The following is a 19684-nucleotide window of genomic DNA, read 5'->3' as shown; positions in this document are numbered from 1 at the left end:
ATTTTCTCAACTAGAGGATTCTTCAGATTGCAAAAGGTGTCATCATAATATTTCTTTTAATTGCAAGCTTTAAATATTAATGCATTTAAAATCAAGTTTAAACCTCATTATTTTCTCTAGCTTGCATATTGCACACGGGGAGGTATGTTTATCCGTTGAATGTGTTTCATAATGGATTTTGCTCATACTGAGAAGTGGCTTGTGCAGGCATGGATGCGCCATGAATCAGCAGTTCTTGTGGGCACCATTATCTTCTGCACCTCTCTGGGATCCTGACATGAATAAGGCATCATTAAGTCCTCCAAGGTTTTCATTGGTTGGATTACATCAATCACAGCTTTCAAGGTTTCAAAGAAGATTCCTTGACCTACAGATACTCTAATTTATAATCATACACACCCAGTGTATATACACACACACACACACACACAATTTATTTATTGAACTCGCCTAAGCCTTTATTTTAATTTCAGTTGATTTTGGCAGTAGATTGTGTGCAATTGATATCTGCAAGTCAGTCTGTGAATCAATACACAAATTATTTTTGAAACAGTATTACTCACTTGGTGCTACGGAACCAAGGCCACTTTGCCTGGGTTGATCTACCCTGGTCAGAACTCATAGAGGTTTGGCCAGAACCAGGTTTGACAGTTGACATGTCTCTCATTATCAAGTGTGAAAATCATATGTTCCTTGGACACACTGGGGCGAACAACACACACTGGGGTCTGTTGGAGGGTGGGGGATGGGAGGAGGGAGGGCATCAGGAAAAATAGCTAATAGATGTTGGGCTTAATACCTAGGTGTTATCATGGGATAACACCCATGGCACACGTTCACCATGGCACACGTTTAACTATGTAACGAACCTGCACATCCTGCACATGTACCCCTAAACTGAAAATAGAAGTTGGAAATAATATAAAAGAATTTTTAAAAAGAAAGAAAATCATGTGTTCATTCTATTTACTTTATGGCTTTAATCTGAGTCTCTACCCAAATCTCCAGGTTCACTTCCAGTTGAGAACCTCACGTCTCCATGGCCCTACACAATATATTCTTGACAGTCCAAACATGAGCCACCTTTAGGTCATTTCTCTCCACTTTTTAATTGGGTGGAGCTTGTGGAGCAAGAATGAAGTGTTGCTTGTACTTCCCAGGGTGATACCTGAGTTTCAGGCTCCACAGTACATCTTACAACCAAATTTTGGCTGCTCTATTTAACTTATTTCACTTTCATCTTCCTGACATGGGATATTCTAGGAAACTGCTTGAACAAAATGAACCTCATTGAGAGTGGACATCAAGATGCGTTGAACGCTTGATAAATCAGAGACTGAAAGAGACTGCAGTGAACTTGACTCCATTCCAAGCTAGACAGGGCTGTGGGTGTCTCATGTGTGGTGCTGGTGAGTGCTGACAAACCCAGACTTTGGGAAAAGTCTTTATGTCAGACTATTGTGGGCTAGGGTGACAGATCACACTTTGATAGATGTCAGGTTCCCTTGAAGGGAGTAGACATTCCTAAGATTATGCATTCTGGGTGGAAGTCAAGCCAGTGGCAGAAAATAAAAATTTTAGAGGCTGACCTTAGATCAAAGGAAGAAGACAAAACAGAACAGAACAACATAGCCATGAAAGACTTGTTCAGTTACTGGTCAGGAAATTCTGCGATCTGAGCAGGTTGGCAGCGTGAGATGTTATGGACTGGCTGCTCCTCTGGTGCTACGGTGAACCAGTTTGAGTCCTCTGGCCTGTTTCTATGACAGACCCACCAGAGTTTATCAATCAGCCCTGCAGTTTTCACAAAATGCTCCAATCCTCTGCCTCAAGGTCCCTCAGGTAGGGGAGGAAGCCCAGGGACTCAGTGCTGTGATTCCTAACGCATCAGACACATTGCATATCTTATTTAGTCTCCACTCTTACCCAATAATGAATTATGGCCAATCTCATTTGATAGATGCAGTAATTGAGAAATAGAGAAATGAAATGGCCCTCCAGACTGTCCATGGCAGCTGTGGGGAGGGAAGGGGACCTCCAGGCCCGCTCTCTGGCTTTTTCCTAAGGTGCTCTTCCTCCTGCCAGCTGCCACTCTGACCAGTCTTACTGTTAAGTCCCTTTTGCCCCAAATCTAATTTGTTGGCACAGGCCTTATAAAGCAGAGTCAAAGCACAGGTGTGGCATTATCCTTGGTGTCCTGGATCTGAATTTATGCTGCAGCTCAGGTCAAGTGTCCACCTGGTGACAGCCCCAGCGTACCTGTGCTCAGTGACTCTGGCTAAGAGCCTGGATTCTGACTTACCTTCTAGCAGTGGTTCACAAAAGTTAACATGCCACAGAACCACTTAGAGCAGGATTGATCGGTCAAAAGAAGAATATTTCACCACATGTAAGAATTAAATGAAATTTAAATTTCAGTGTCCATAAATAAATTAAACAAAGCCAAATCAATTATAAAATACATGCAGCAGATATAGACATACCTCACTTCATGTAATCTGGGCACACAGCCATGTCCACTCATTTTCATATTATCTCTGCAAGGGCAGAGTTGAGCAATTGCCACAGAGACCATATGGTCTGCAAAACCTAAAATGTTTACTACCCTTCCCTTTCCAGAAAAAAGTTTGCCAACACATGGCCCAAAGGGCTTGTTAAAATACAGATCACTAAGCCCCAGCCCCAGAGCTTCTGATTCAATAAGTCTGGGTAGGGACCAAAAATTTGCCGTTTCTAATAATTTCTTAGATGATGCTGATGTTGCTGGTCTGAGGACCACACTTTGAGAACCACTGCCTTATAATAATGGCTGGTTATGCCTAAAGATGATCCTTTGATTTCTATAATTTTGTTATGCCCTTTAAATCTTTTTCCTGTCTTAGTGGAGGGCTGAAATGAATTTACTTCTTCTCTAGCAAAGCTTTCTTTATGTTTACGGAAGATGTACAGCAGAGGGGTTTGGAGCTGGACAGAAACCCAGTTCCACCACTTGCTGGCTTTGTGACCTTGGGTAAGTTAGACTCCATTTCCTCATCTGTTGAGATGAGGGTGTATATAGGAAGAAACAGTTTTTTTCCTCCCATATTCTCAACACAGAGCACTTCTGGTCACCACCTGGCTTGGCTCTCACTCCTGGAGATTCTGATATCATTGGTCTGGGGTACGGCCTGGATGTTGGGAGCTTCAAAATTATAAAGGGAGATAATAATGCAGCACTGTCCAATAAAAATATTAAAGAGAGTCACACATATAATTTTATGTTTTCTAGGAGCCACGTTTTAAAAGGTGAAATTAATTTTAATATAATACTAATATCTTATCATTGATAAATAATTAAAATAATATATTAATGATAAATTCTACTTAACTCAGCATATTCCAAATATTAACATTTCAACATATAACCAGTGGAACAATGATAGAGATATTTTACATTCTTTTTCTCAGATTAAAGCTTTGAAACAGTCTGTACTTTACACTTACAGTACATCTCTATTCAGACTGGCTACATTTCAGGGCTCAGTCGCGACCTGTGGCTTGTGGTCATTGCTTCAGAAAGCACAGGAGTAGTTAATGTGCGACCAAGTTGGAGAGCCACTGTGGTGAGGGCGCGCTTGGTGTTTGCAGACCAGACCAAAGCTCCCGGACCACACAGGGGTTCTATTGGCATTATTGTTCTTGAGGATTGAGGGAGGTGGCTGCAGCTTCCCTCCTTTGGGCTAGGAATTAGGTGTGGTCATTAAGGACATTCAGTGAAGCTCAATTTAGTCTTAAAAGTGGATGTGTAGCTTATGGAACCTGTTTGAAAGCATGGCGATCAACTAAAGCAAATAAATCTAAATGAGTCGATGCTATCAGAGGAGACAGAAGGACCAAGGCAGCTTTAACAGAGCAGAAAGTAAAACAGTGGCCAATGTTGTCTCCTTCTTAGTGAGCCCACAGCCTGAGTAAATGGGGCTGTGGGTATCCCAGGCAAGAGGATGGCTCTTAGATCATCCCTTGATACTCTACGCAACTCTTTGATTCAGAACTTTCTATTCAAGTCCAAATATCACTGGATATTACATAGGCTGTAATTCTCTTTGAAAACGCTTAGATTTATTCCCAGGGGAAGAGAATTTATTCTCTCTATTCTTTCCTATAATGATAAACTAACACTTAAAAGAGTAACCTTGCAAATTTATCATAAAAGCAAGCGAGATTTCCAAAAAAGACAAAAATAAAGATCTGCAGAGATAAGCACTCTTAGCACCGAAGTGTGTACTCTTTCAGAATTTTTTTGGTGTACACACTTACACACATTTTATACAATAGGATTCAACAGTGACTATACTTCTATAGCATGCTTCTTTGTCACATAATATTCTTACAAGTATATTTTCATGTAATTTAGTAATCTACGGCATCATTTTAAAATCACAGCATATTGTACCTTTGTTTGGCTGAATAATGACCTACTTAGTCAATGCCCTATCATTGGCCATATACGCTATTTCCCCCACATTGTCAATCATAGCGTAAGTAATCATACTGAAAGAGCATCAGCTGGTCTTTGAATCCAATGTGATGCTTGTCTTAAAGCTAGCTGAGGACAAGGCAGAGGGAAAGGAGGCAACATTTCAGTCTCACTAAGCCTGACCCATTTTGTAGTTTTATCTGGCTTGGAGAAAAGCCAGTGAGATGCAGCTTGCAGAGGAATGCACAGTAATGCCATGGCAATGACACCAAACAGCTCAACTGCCAGTGATGCCACAATGTGCTGCCCACAGTGGACATTAAGTTTTCTCACTGCTCTGCTAAGAAGGACCTGCAAGCCCCAGAGCAAGCCTTTTTATGCGTAACATGTCAACGGCAGCTTGCACTTGGATTTGGATTGACTTTAATTCTCCCTGGTGCTATTTTTTCCCCTTCTGGTCTTACTATTAACCATTTCTTTGGAATAGAGTCATTCCTGCAGTAGGTTTGTGGGTGGGTTAAAAAAATTTAATAATCCAAAAAGCCTCTGAATTTAAGATTTTAGTTTCTCTGGCTTATGTAGTTTACATAATTATTTGTTCATGTAGCATTTGTATATCACTTTTCTGATAATTTTACACCATATGATATTTTACACTATATGAAGTTTTCTGGCAATTTGCCCAATGCCAGCTTCTCAGCTTGCCTATGCAGTCATCACTCCCATTGCAATAAAGCAGATAAATAGCTGCAGAGCTGTCCAACATTCAAATAAGGCAAACGTCAGCCTTTTGAGCTGCTAAACTGAATTGAATACCTCAAACTGATTTAGGGAACCATCTGTCTTCTGTTTTATCAATCCTATTAAAACCATACACAGGCAAAAATAGCAAGGTTTTCTTATACTTGGAGGACCAGGAAAATGTACTCTCTGCTAAGGTTTGATGCATGTTGTGTCTTTATGCCATGCATAAGCAGCCTTAAGTAGTCTTTTTTAAGGTGAACTGGGATACCTGTGTTCAATCCATCATATGTTAACATGCAAATGCAATAAAACAAGTATCTGTTGTGTCTTTACTTTGTGCCAGGTCTCTTTGCCATGTCAGCAGAGACAGATAGGAGCAAGAAATATGCCTTCCTTCAAGGAGTTTGAAGTTTAATTGGGAGGGGCACACACACTAACCTTAAAATTCAATTCCATCTGAGATAAGAACTACAGCAGAAGGAGGAACACAATGCTCCCACAGCACCCAGAGGGAGCACTTCATCTGTTGGGGCTGGAGGAAGCTTCAGAGAGAGAGAGACAGACAGACAGACAGACAGACAGAGAGACAGAGAGAGAAAGGGATACTTGAGGTAGGTCTGCATGAAAAGCAAATGGCAAGTGGGCCACACATGCTAAGGGGACCATCCAAACAATGTTGCAGGTGTTAAAATGCAGGCTCTGAAGAGAAAGTGGCAAAAGATTCCTTAAGGCTGATGCCTAAGGTATGTCTGGGGGGTGGAGCAAGATGTGGCTGAAGAAGGGAGGAAAGGAGGGAGGGATGGGGGGAGAGAAGGGAAGGAGGGAGGAAGGGAAAGAGGGAAGGAGGGAGAAAGGACTGACTGTGGGTGAGGAGTTCGGGGTTGGCCCAGCTGAGGGCAGGTGGAAAAGGTTAAATAGGGACGGACTAATGATGAGTTCATCATTCTGAGGAAATGCACGAACGTCTTTGATTAATCAGAAATGTCTCCAGTAAGTTGAGAGAGGAAAACTGACTTATCATTTTAAGGTGGGTTAGCTAAGAAAGAAAAAAGTCCCAATTTGAAACAAAGTCAGATCACTGGGCAGAAAGATTTCTGAGATGATAATTTTAAATAAACCCCTGGCCAAAAGCAAGACACACTCATTTGTTGTATTGTTTGTTCTTTTATTCATTCATTCATTAAAGCTAAGATTGGAGTCAGCCTGCCTGGGTTCAAGCCATGGATCCTTCAAGCCCTGTGACTTGGTGCAAGTTCCTAAACCCCTCTGTGCTTCAGTTACACATTTATGAAGTTGGAATATTAATGTAGTATTAACTTGTAAGGTTGGTGTGGGAAGCAAATGACTTATTGGGTCTAAAGCTCTTATAACAGGGCCTGGTACAAATGCTCAATCGTGTCAGGCATTTTGCTCTGTGTGTGTCTGTATTCAGAGCTCTCTGTGTGTCAGCCATATTTGAAATACTGGGAATAAAAAGACAAAGGTGATATGACCCTACCCTCACGCAGCCATAGTCCAATGCGGAAGATAACGGCAGTAAACCAGGACAGTCCAACATGGTAAACACTAGGATACACTGATGTGCCACACACTCAGGAGAGATGGCGAGGGTGGTGAGGGAGCCAGGCTGATTCTGTCCTCTCCAGATCCCAGCAAAGTTCCCCCGGCTTCCATCTGGCCAATCCTCCCTTAAGTTCCTTGTTTTCTTTTGTCTGCATCCCTCACTGTAGGAAGGAGTTTCCAATTTCTTCTAGATCTTTCATTTAAAAGGAGTAATTGCATCATATCACAAGGAATTTACTGTTTAAAATTCTAGCTCTCTTGAATGGGAAAATAGATAAAGGAGTATTTCTGAGATGTGGGGTGAGGGGTGTATTGGGGGTATTCTCTGCCTTGGCCAGTGGGAATAGGAAGGAGACCCTGGGAGGGGAGAGCAGCTGGGAGAGAACCACTCCTGGGGAAGGACAGTCAGAGAATAGAGCCAGGTTTTAACTACACCGCGGAAGCATCTCAGGGCCTTGGTGAAGCCGTGGGTAAAGATAAGAAGGAAAGGAGAGGTGGGGACAGGTGGGGGAAGGTGACCTGCCCTTTCTTCAAGGCTGTATGGCAGGGGGTAGAGGGTTGGTGCACTGCAGAAAAGGTAGCTAATATAATGGGGTTTCTGCCTCTCTACTTCGAGTGTAACTACCTGATGCCCCTGTTATTCAATGACCCACGTGGGAAAGGTGGTGATATATCATAAGCTTCATTTTTTTTTTCTTTTTTGAAGTCCATTACTATATTAAGGACATCCGGCCACTAAGGAAGTTGTGGAGGGAAAACCTGGAAGCACTCTGAACCTCAACGGATTTTTGGAAGCTCTTGGCTCTTTCTGCTGCCAGCCCTTTTTATAAGATGCTGCTACTCACAGTAACAATGCTCTGTTTTAAAGCATCTCATACGTCTCATTTCATTTTGATATTCACAACAGCCCTGTAAGGTAGGCCTATGGAACGGGCCTTATTGTTATTTTTATGTAACACATGCTGATAAGTGAGGATAAGCTCGTCCAAAGGTGAGGGGCAGAGACAGAGCTCTGGTCTGGGTGTCCTGGCCTCAGACGCAAGTTCACGTTTATCTCTCTGCAGGCCCCTGCAAGCAGTGAGCAAGACAGATGGCTTACCTCCTTTCCTTCTTCCACAGAAAGAAAACTTGGGCAGAGCCGCCTCACAGATGGGATAGGAGAAATTCAAAACAGATGAGCCTTGAGACATGAGAGCTAGGTCAAGAAACAGCTCTTTGATGTCCTCTCCTGGAGGAAAGAGAAGAACAGCTTTACTCTTACTGCGTGTTTCACTGTGTATCAAAGGCATTCACAGTATACAGCAGCATGAGCTAAAGAACCTTTTGTTTCCATTAATCTGCTCTGTGTGGGGAACAGTTTTCTTCTTTCCTTGGTAAAACAGCATTTAGGCAATGCTACAGGGGATTATGATGGGACCCTGGGTACAAAAGGTGGCTGTTTCTCAAAATACCTGCTTGGAGCAAGGTAGTTAATCAGCTGAGCTCCCCACCCTGACGCTGTGGCCTTTTAATGTGATGTCTGCAGGTCTGGCTTCTGGAATTTCTCAGCTGCATAGTATCATTTGTTCCCCACGATGGCGGTGGGGTGTGGTCACGCCTACATACACCTGCTGCTGTCGCCAGGGAGGTATTGCAGCACAGGTGCACAGGAAGCTTCAGCGGGTTCCATGATGGTGGCTTCCAATTCTCTCTTTTTCTCCATTCCTCCCTTTTATGTTCCACCCACTCTTCTATTTCTCTTTTCTCTCTTTTTCTCTCCCCATAACATTTCTCGAGCTGCTGCTAGAGTCCAGATACTTTGCAAGATTCTAGAAATACAAAGATGCGTGAGAGTTCTTGATTTCTGTGAATGTTCCCTCCATTTCTCTGGAATGATTCCACATGCTAAGTTTATTAAGCCTCTCTACTTTGATTTTGATATCACTGTTTTGGAAAAGGAGATCATCTAGTAGCTGTAGAAAATATATTGGCCAACTATAATTGCATGATCATATGAAAATTAAACAATCAGAAAGTGCTCTAGCTTACTGATTGGGGTAGGGGAGAAAATATTACATCTCCTCCTTGCCTATGTGAAGGTTTAAGAATTTGTATTAACTATTTGGGATACGAAATAACACAAAAGACAAACAGTACTGCTGGTAGTAGGTTTATTTGTTGCTGAGATAACTAAAAATGTTAGGAGATCCTGAATAGACATTAATACTTAATCTGAAAATATTTTCCTTTTTTTTTTGCTGGGTATACTGATTCCAGGTGCTTATGTCATCAAATGAGTGCCTAGAGTCTTTTTAATACAAAAGTACAGCTTTAAGTGAGAGCTCTACCCTACCTGGATATGACCCAGAGAGAGATTTGAAAATGAACATATAAATAGAGTTAATTCCAGAGAGTGGTGAGGGAACAGTAGTTTAGCCAGTCATTACAGTTAACATAAGTCATTGGGTGTGTGTAGTTGGAAGAGGCTGTGCAATGTTTTATTTCATGCTAATCATTTTTTTTTTACTTACTCAGAATAATTCCAAATCTAACGTTGATATTTGATTTTAATTGTTTGGAACACTTTTCAACAGAAAAGCCAAAATCTTGTAATGGATCTGTGAAGAAGAAAGCAATAGATTAGTTGTGAGTACATCGTATATTTTGCAAACATATTCAAAATTTGCAACAATTTTGTTTTCACATGAATTGCTACATTTATTCAAAAGCATATTGCCCAACACTTCTTAAAATAAGCCCATGATATTTTCATCAGCTCCCCCCAGTGTCTTCAAAGCCAATGTCATGTTCACTCTGACAACAGGGGGCCTCCATCCATGGAATGAACAGTGTCTTGCTAGTTGGGTTATAGCTTTACTTGTTAACGTTTTTATCATAGAAAATGTTTATCATCGCCTGAATTATTTTAGTTCCTGAACGTTTGGACTTAAAATTGCTCATGGATTGCATAGAGGATTTAAGAAAGTATCTATTATTATTATCAAAACAGAGGGAGATACAAAAGTTAGGAGAGCTTGAGTAGACATTAATACTTAGGTTCAAAATATTTTCTCCAAAGATTTTCAAAGTTAAGACCTGCCTTTGTAATTCCATTTTATCCCATCCCATCCCATCCCATCTCATCCCATTTGATGTAATGCTTCCCCCTCCAAATATTCCACTATGTACAAGGTATTGTGTTAGATATGATGGGGCTATAAAGATAATATTTTCTGCATGGCTGAGCCTTGTACTTTAGGAGTGTTTTCCATTTAATTCTCTAGGCTCCCCAGCACCTAGCAGAGAGCCTCACAGCCTCACAGTCTGACCCACAGTAAGCACTCCATAAATGTACACGTTGAGTGAATGGATGGGCCATATATTGGGGCTGTTTCTCAGCTCCAAATCCAGCCCTCTTTCCTCTGCTTTTAACTGGGCTGTTGGTAATCATGTTTCTCCTTCACTGTCTGCCAGTCAAGGTAGCAGAGAGATGGAGGCTGGAGTTGAAGAAGGGACTTGCTCCTTCGTGAGTACTTGTTGGGAGTCTCACTGGTGATGGCCCATCACGTTGGCAGTGGCAGTTGGTTCCAGTTTCCAGCTCTCTTTTGCACCTTCCCAGCTTCAGCTGAGACTCAGCTCTGTGGGGCCCTAAGCTACTGCAATAACAGCACATCAGAAGGAATGCATAGTAATGTCACACAATATTCTTACAAGTATATTTTCATACTACTGGGTCTCAGCTCCACAGGTCCTTCTGTCAAGCATCCAGTTTCTAATCCCCACAACCTCTGCCTTTTGCTCTCCCAGCCCTCAGGGGTCCTTTCTTTGCTCTTTTGGTTCTCCAGCAACTGGTTCTCTAACCAATTTCCTATATCAAATTCTCTCCGTTAAAATAACTGATATGGTCTTCGTTTTCCTGACAGCATCCAGACCTGCAGAATAAACAATAATCTGAAGAGATAGGTATGATTTACCTCATTTTACTGTTATGAAAATATAGACTCGGAGATGTTGTATTAACTTATCTAGATCCCCACACTAGAAAGTGTCAGAGTCAAGATTCAAAGCCAGAGTTAAAAACAAACAAACAAACAAATTGCTCCCTGGTATTGTGCAGTGAAACTCACAAAGTAGAACCTCAACTACATATGTTACTTATTTGATTTGTAAGATTGCCCAGAATATTTTGTGTGCAGGCATATGGCATCTGGTAGTTCTGTTTCATAACTGATTTCCATTTCAGCTTAGCTATGAGCTCACATTTGCCAATGATAGTGTCCCAGACAGTTTTATCATCCACATTGCTAACCTGGAAGATGCATCATTGTCTATGATATCTGCAATGGAAATGATCACTAGGCAATTTCAGCCTTGCAAATCTAACGTAAGTACACTTTTGTTTGATCAAAACCCCTTTGGTCCAGTCACTAATTTTCCTAAGGGTGGGAAAGAGCCCTTTTGTCTTATGCTCATTAGACTCCTTCCTAAGTATCTCTGCTGTCCCAGGGTTTCTTTCAGCCTGGAAAATAGGAGCAGGGGGTTGGAGACGATAGTTCCTGCTACTTCCTTGGCACTCAGTATTGAAAAAGATAGAAGCCAATGAACAGATGCTTAGGAAGGTGCATCCTCAAAATTGTGGATAAATTTAAGTTGCTATCCAGGCAAAATAAAAGAGGCTAAGTATGTATTGTGTTGTTGATTAGCAGCTATAGAATTACACTGTACGTTTATCAATATTTTAAAGGTATAGATAGAAAGAATCAACTAAGGGTGGGAGAAGGAAATAGAGCATTTTCTTGGTACTAGAAACACATTGTTTTTAGGAAAATAATCTCAATAAAGAACAAAGTCACAAAGAAAGCTGTAGGCTGCATCTCTCCAAGGATATGTATATAAAAGCAGAAAGACAGATTGCTTAAAAAGCGCTTAAGGGTTTGGTGAGCTTTCCTAGCAGTTATTTCAAATTTATATGCAAGAGTGATATCTTTGAGTGTAAACATGCAGTTTGTGGTCCTCTTGGGGAAAGTGACATTGGTTCTTCCTCCTCCCCCAACCCCACCCTCTCAAACTCAAATCCTTCTCTGTATTTATTTGCATTTCCACTCAGGCACTTTGCATGTTTTATATTACATTATATTTGTTTGTATACCTCTGTCATTCCTCCACTAGATACTGCAAAGCTAACTCCCCAGTGCCAGGGCTATACATAATGTCTTAATATTATACTAAATCTCCAGTGATTGTTGGCTGGATGAATAGTAGTGGTTATTTGTAGTAAATTTGCTGAGAACCTTAAAGCAGGATTCCTCAATGTCATCACTATTGACATTTTGTTTTGGATATCCTTTGTGGTGGGTGCTGTTCTGCGCATCGTAGGATGTCTAGCAGCATCCCTGGTCTCTACCTACCAGATGCCAGTAGCACCCCCATACCTTCTAGTTGTGAAACCAAAAATATCTCTAGACATTACCAAAGTATCCATGAGGGACAAACTCACCCCTGGTGGCGATCACTGCTTTAAATAATCACTTTATCAATTTCCAGGCTTTACCTACCCTGCAAATGCCTCAGAATCACCTACCAAAATAAAAGACGGTAGGTGCATTTTAAAGTAGTTCTCCTTCTACAGTATGAACAGTGATGGGCAGGCTGAGAGTGAAGAGACTTTCCCTTGGACCCTTGCCTGAGTAACTTTGAATACATGTAAGACGGATCATCTGAGTTTGGACTTTCTGAAACAATAACGTCGCAAAGTTAATCAGAGTTGGCGTTCTGGGAATTCGAGGGCAGAGATAAGTGTTTCCTCCGGATACTTCACTGTATTTCAGCAAATGAGCTGAGGAAAGAAGTCAAAGCTTCATCATGAAATAGAAGACTGTTCATTTTCAATATTTCTTCCTTGGCCTCTATGTGGCACTCCCTTGCTGTCTGTTCTGTTGACTTCTGTGGCTTCAGCCCAAGGGAGGACGGCGTTATAGTGGGTGAATCCAGCACACCCCAAACTGTCCCTGATCCCCTCTCCCCCGGGCATGCGGGCCCTCGAAGGCAGGCTTCTCCAAACCAGCAGCATGTGAACCCTGCCAGAGGTGAGGAAGAGCTCTAGGAGAGCAGCCAGCAGCATCTGTTTTGCATACTAAGGGCAGCAACAATCAAATCTCTTCTAGAAAGGTTTTCTTGGACATTCATGGAGTAAAATAGAGTTGCATAAACAAGCCAGGTTTAGAGTGAGCAGCCTTTGAACAAATCTCAGCTCCAAAGCTATTTTTGTGCCTTCCACCCTCCATTAATGGCCTAGGCTGGGCTAGACCTGAGCAGCTGTCAGAATGGCTTCTATTAACAGCTAGCAGTGGGCTTTCAACTGGAATCAGTAGGAAGAAGACAAAATCCAACGACACAGACTCTGGAAGTGAAATTCCTCAGCAGAGGATGGTGGGGGCCCGGGTGCACTCCACTGGACCAATCTTTGATTTGACTTCAGGCAGCCGGAAAGCTTGGATGTATGTCCCTAAGTCCTGGAGGCCATGGATTTAGCTCCGCCCCCTGTGGCCTCTACATTGCTGGCTGGTTAGTTTGAGGCATAGAGGAGGGCCCGACTCTTATGCAGCTAGTCCCAGTTTCCATATTCTAGCTCTACTTGAGTTTTTTCTTTAGCTTTATATTTTGAAATAATTATATTTTCACAGGAAGTTGCCAAAAGACACAGAGAGGTCTCAAATGTCTTTCCCCATCTTCCCCCATGGTAAGACCTTACATGGAGGACAATACCAAAACTGGGACATTGACATTGGTACAATCCACAAAGTTTATTCAGATGTCACCAGTTTAACAATCATTCTTGTGTGTGTGTGTGTACAAGTGCATGTGCCTGTTTTTTACAGTTCTATTGCTTGAGTTTAAAATGGATAGAAACTGGTCTTCCTCCTCTCAGGGGAGGGTAGAATTCTTACAGCAGAGTCACTGTGAAAAGGAGCTGACCTCCCTCCAATCTCACTTCCACCAGCCTTCCACATACTCATGGCCAAGTGCAACCCCAAGATTGCAATGTCCTTCCTGCTTTGTAAAGGTAGTCTTTCTCCCCCTCCCTTTCTCCTATGCTCTCCTCTTCTCTCTTCCTGTCTCTCATTCTCTTCCTCTCTCCCTCCCTCTCTCTCTCTCTTTCTCTTTTTCTTCTCATACCTGTACTTAGATCTGGCTACCATCCTGAGATTAAGAACACTGACTTTTCTTCAAACACATCTTAACATTCATGGCTCATTCCCTGTGGCCCACATTAGTCTAAGAGCTGGTATTGCTTCCTGCATGTGCTGTTGGCAGAACACAGGCTGGCCCCAGGAGGATGTTAGGTATTACAAGCATGCTTCCAATAGAGGCACGACCTGGGGAGGAGAAAGGGCATAGAGGGCCCAGGAGACCTTACCAGCCACACGCAGCTTAGCTGCACTGGCAAGACTGCCTCTAGCAAACAGTTTATGGAGGGAAGGAAAAATTGGGTTAACAGAATGTGAATAAAGCTGGTCTGCTTCTGACTGCTCAATAAAATAGTACTGGATGGTTGTTTAATAATGGGGGGTGTGTTAGGGTTCTCTAGAGAAACAGAACCACTTGGCACTGGAGACGGAGCGTCTGAGTGTGTTTCAACTGCTAGTCCCGGGCCAAATGGTAGCAGATACTCCTCTACATCTTTCAGAATTCTTTCCCAAATGTAACAAAATAACAAACAGACCTTGCTTTTGATTTCTTCTTTTAGGTTGGCTGATGGCCAATTCTGCCGGCTTGTGTTCTGTTTATCATACAGATCTAGTTGGGCATGGATCTAGAAGTCTGCCTTCTTTCATGGCTGTACTTTTACTAGAGTGTCTTAATTTTCTTGGCGAATTCAGAGGATGACATTCAAGGGTCACCGTAGATCTTTACAGGAGGATGATGCATAAGGCTTCAGTAAAATCGCATTGCTGGAAATCCATTACCAGCACAATGCAAAATTAACTTTCTTCTTTTCTGTCCTTAATGCCACTGTGTTCCCTCCTCCTCCTCCCCTCATACTCCCTCCCCGCCTTTGTGGAAAAAGAAATAACTTACAGTGTGGTAAATGTATTCTAGCTGTGTTTTTCTATTATGTCCTCATCTCTTCTTTTTTCTACGTGTCAAATCTTATTACTGTAGCACAGCAAGGCTCCCCCAGTGGGTCATTATTTCAAATGACAGTAGTTCCACTCCCATTTCACTCTCGTTGGTCAGCATTTCCTCAGGAATTGACTCACACATTGAAGTCATACGTATGAACTGGCTTCCTGTTTCTTCATCTCAGATATGTAAATGGTGTGTTCAAAATACTTAAACACGTTTCTTGCTATCAAATGCAACAAAAATAAAATGAACACCATCATAATGGAATAGCGACTATTTGTGATACGAGACGGTAAAAACGGAAACATCCTGCCAGCTGCCTGGCAACCTTGGTGAATGTGTTTTTGAGTGAGAAGGTATGTTTGGGCTGCCAAACTCAAAATTCTGGATCCCTAGCTTGTCTGCTTTTAATTGCAAAAAAAATTGAATTCACAATAAGCCTTTTTATTGACAGAAAAGGAGTAGGAATCTTGCATGGCCCCTCTGGTCTCGAAGTTCCACTTTCCCAGAATAACCTAAGTTTGGCTTCCATCAGCATAGGAGGAGATGGCTTTTCTATCATGATATAAACATGAGAGACCATAAGAGATGAGTGGCAATGAAGACAGTCTTCTGCCAAAAATATCTTGCCAAATGTCTCGAGGAAAATAATGACCTAATTGAGGCAGTTTTGTCTGATCGTTGCATCTTAGGAGTAGATCAACAATGCACTGGCCAGGCGCGGTTGCTCACGCCTGTAATCCCAGCACTTTGGGAGGACGAGGCAGATGGATCACCTGAGGTGAGGAGTTCAAGACCGGCCTGGCCAACATGGAGAAACCCCATCTCTATTAAAAATACAAAAATTAGTCGGGTGTGGTGGCATGTGCCTGTAGTCCCAGCTATTCAGAAGGCTGAGGCAGGAGAATCGCTTGAACCCGGGAGGTGGAGGTTGCAGTGTGCCGAGATCGCGCCACTGCACTCCAACCTGAGCGACAGAGTGAGACTCCGTCTCAAAAAACAAACAAACAAAAAACAAAACAAAACAAAACCAAACGCACTAAGTGCAAAATTTTATTGTGTGTTACCAAGAGGGTGCCATGGCACCACATAGCATAGGATCCTAACATGAAGGTGAGAGGACACTGGAACCTGTCTTACAGGTGAGAGACAGTACATCTTAGTGGCTGGAAGATGCAATAGGAAGAGCAACTTGGCTCATCATTCCTCACCCTGTGACAGGAAGGGGATTAGGTCTTGGGGATAGAAAGACAAATCAGAAATGCTTCTGGTATCATCGTATGTATAATACTTCCATCATCTGATTATGATAACACACTACTGAATAATAAACTCAACAAAAGATGCAGGTATACTTTATATATACTCTAAATCTCTCATTAATAGTCAACACATTATAGTCTCATTATCATCAACATTTTATAGTCTTCTGTAGGCAAGGCATGTTTCCCACGGATTCACTTTATACTACCTTGCCTGGCCCCTCTTCATTTTAAACACCATCTTAATAACAGTGTCACTCTTCTTTCTTACAATATGTTTATTAACTGTCTAATATGCGCTGGACACTGTCCTAGCCGTGGTGGAACCGAGGTGGAAAAGGAGCATTGACTAGAGATGTGGTCCACTGTGCCTGTGCCCAGCTTTTTTTTTTCTTTTTCAGACAGCATCTGACTGTCACCCAGGCTGGAGTGCAATGGCACAATCTTGGCTCACTGCAACCTCCACCTCCCAGGCTCAAGGGATTCTCATGCCTCAGCCTCTCCAGTAGCTGGCAATACAGGTGTGTGCCACCACCATGGGCTAATTTTTGTATTTTAAGTAGACATGGGGTGTCACCATGTTGGCCAGGCTGGTCTTGAACTCCTGACCTCAAGTGATCCACCTGTTTCGTACTCCCAAAGTGCTGGGATTACAGGCGTGAGCCACCGCACCCGGCCTTCAGCCAAGCTTTAAGTTAAGTAGATATTTCTGAGATGAAACCTAGATGTCAGGGCCTCCCAGCCCTTGAGACTAAACAGGATTGGTGGAACATAACCTCATGGTTGGGATGTCTTTGCTGATGGTTCTTAATGTGGCTGCACGTCGAAATCAATAGGAGAGTGCTGTGAAAATACCCATGCCTGAGTTCCACCCCAGACAGTCTGATTTAATAAGTCTGGGTGCTGCCTGGTTTTCAAATGCTCCCCAGGTGATTCTATTGCCCTGCCTAGTTTGAAACCCACTGTTAAAAGCCACACCAAGTTTTTTTGGCTAATTTCCTGGTATATGATCTTAAACGTGAGATCCTACGTCTACCGTGTATCACTCAGGCTCAAAGTTTAACCCCTTCATAGACGTCCTAAGAAATCTCCTTACAAACCATTTCACAAGGTGTATAGAATTTATGAAGCGTAAAGAGGCAGCCGCCTCCACTTAGCCGTTTATGACCCGGTGAGATGCTCCTGGCCTCTCCCTCTTTTTTCATGTCTCTGGCTCCTGTCTCTACAGGACACCATGTTTCCCCCTGGCTCAGTCCTGAGGAGTTGGAACCTTGGCAGTTACCCAAGCGACTCTCAAGAATTCTTTCAAGAAAGGCACGGCCCTGCTTAGGTAGGATTCCTGCAACAGCCCCTAAAAGCATTTTTTTTTTTTTCTGTTTCATTTCCTGAGCATCGACTCTCTGCCAAACACGATCTTAGGCATGAAAAGATTTGAGATGAGAGTTCAGGGACAAAGAGAACAAAGCTGAAGAGATGAGCAAGGAGAGCTAGCGGAGGATGGGGAGCATGAGACAGGGCACGCCTGCAAAAATCTCCCAATGTGGAGAAGAACGTGGAAGAACAGCAGAGCTTGGCAGATGTGAGTGGGCGGCGTGGGGCTGGGAGAGCCAAGACCAGGGAGCCCGGTGTGCGCAGGAGTCCTGGGCTGCCTGCAGGCTCGCGGGAGCTCTGTGCTCGGGCGGAGAGCGATGATTTGAAGGTGGGAATGCAAGCATGCACTCAAATTAAAAAAAAAAAAGAGAGACGTGATTATAAATAAAAGACATTTGGCGTCAATGAAGGAACTACTTAAGAGACAAGCAGCATCTTTTGTAGCCGAATAAGCTTTACCTCTCTTTGCGGTCTGTGTTTGTAAGGCAGTCAAGGTTCACACTCTTGGCAATTTTTGGTGTGGTTCTTCCGTGGCTGTGACTTGGGCGGATTGTGTTGCGTTGTGTGTGTTTCGTGCCTCTCCATAAGCCGCCATGACTTTTGGAGATGGAAAGTCAACTCATCCGTTTTCTGTTTCCTAAACACTGATTTTCTTCTGGAAAGCCTGCCTGTGTTCCTGAACACGGGCACCAATACAGGCTATAAAGAACAACTTATTTTTTAGGGGATAGAAGTAGAAGGTTCTAAGGAATAAACTGTATGAAAAATATCTCCATAAAAATTTGAGAATGAGCTAAAAACGTCCCTTCCTTATTTCTGAATTCCCCCCTCTAGCAACACCTTGCTTCGCTCTTTGCACTGCACCGTGGGAGCTGGTTAAGTGTTCGAGGAGTGACTGAAGGAAGGCGGATAAACCATCAGGCAGGGAAAGTAAGGGGCCCTATTGAGAGGTGACAGCATGCTAGAAGCCCTCGCTCACTCTCGGCGCCTCCTCGGCCTTGGCGCCCACTCTGGCGGCGCTTGAGGAGCCCTTCAGCCCGCCGCTGCACCGTGGGAGCCCCTTTCTGGGCTAGCCAAAGCCGGAGCCAGCTCCCTCAGCTTGCGGGGAGGTGTGGAGGGAGAGGCGCGGGCAGGAACGGGGCTGCGCGCGGCGCTTGCGGGCCAGCGCGAGTTCCGGGTGGGCGTGGGGTCGGCGGACCCGCACTGGGATAAGCCGGCAAGCCCCAGGCAATGAGGGGCCTAGCACCTGGGCCAGCAGCTGCTGTGCTCGATTTCTCGCCAGGCCTTGGCTGCCTCCCCTCGGGGCAGGGCTCGGGACCTGCAGCCAACCATGCCTGAAGCCTCCTCCCGCTCCCCCCTCCCCCGCCGTGAACTCCTGCGCGGGCCAAGCCTCCCCAACGAGCGCCGCCCCCTGCTCTACAGCGCCGGGTCCCCTAGACCGCCCAAGGGCTGAGGAGTAGCGGGCGCTCGGCATGGAACTGGCAGGCAGCTCCACCTGCAGCCCCCGTGCGGGATCCGCTGGGTGAAGCCAGCCAGGCCCCTGAGTCTGTGGGGACATGGAGAGTTTTATATGTCTAGCTAAGGGATTGTAAATACATCAATCAGCACTCTGTATCTAGCTCAAGGATTGTAAACACCGCAATCAGCACCCTGTGTCTAGCTCAGGGTTTTTGAATGCACCAGTGGGCACTCTGTATCTAGTTAATCTGGTGGGGCTTGGAGAACCTTTATGTCTAGCTAAGGGATTGTAAATACACCAATCAGCACTCTGTATCTAGCTCAAGGTTTGTAAACACACCAATTAGCACTCTGTGTCTAGCTCAGGGTTTGTAAATACACCAATCGACACTCTGTATCTAGCTAATCTAGTGGGGAGGTGGAGAAATTTTGTGTCTAGCTCAGGGATTGTAAACGCACCAATCAGCACCCTGTCAACGCGGACCAAACAGCTCTCTGTAAGACAGACCAATTGGCTCTCTGTAAAATGGACCAATCAGCAGGATGTGGGAGGGGCCAGATAAGAGAATAAAAGCAGGCTGCCGGGGTTACCAGTGGTAATCTTCCTCTCTCCGTGGTGTGAGACGGTTGATTCTGTGCTTTTTGTGGTAGCTTTTGCAGGTGCTCAGTTTTTGGATCCACAGTCTTTGTGAATTGTAACACTCACTTTGAAAGTTTGCAGTTT

General features: G+C 43.6%; 1 protein-coding gene across 1 annotated transcript in view; it reads right to left on the bottom strand.

Annotated features, from left to right (window-relative positions):
* Window positions 1-19684, bottom strand: part of LY86 (lymphocyte antigen 86) — a 66531-nt gene that overhangs the window by 21642 nt on the left and 25205 nt on the right. Inside the window, exons 2-3 of the mRNA XM_032140411.2 lie at window positions 9274-9360; window positions 7863-7991 (exon numbers count right to left, since the gene is read on the bottom strand). Coding sequence (XP_031996302.1) covers window positions 7863-7991; window positions 9274-9360 — 216 coding nt within the window. The remainder of the gene's footprint in view (window positions 1-7862; window positions 7992-9273; window positions 9361-19684) is intronic.

The sequence above is a fragment of the Hylobates moloch genome, unplaced genomic scaffold (genome assembly GCF_009828535.3).
Source record: "Hylobates moloch isolate HMO894 unplaced genomic scaffold, HMol_V3 SCAFFOLD_20, whole genome shotgun sequence".
Classification (NCBI taxonomy): domain Eukaryota; kingdom Metazoa; phylum Chordata; class Mammalia; order Primates; family Hylobatidae; genus Hylobates; species Hylobates moloch.
Note: the sequence above shows the minus strand (reverse complement) of the source record. Positions and strands in the feature narration are given on the sequence as shown.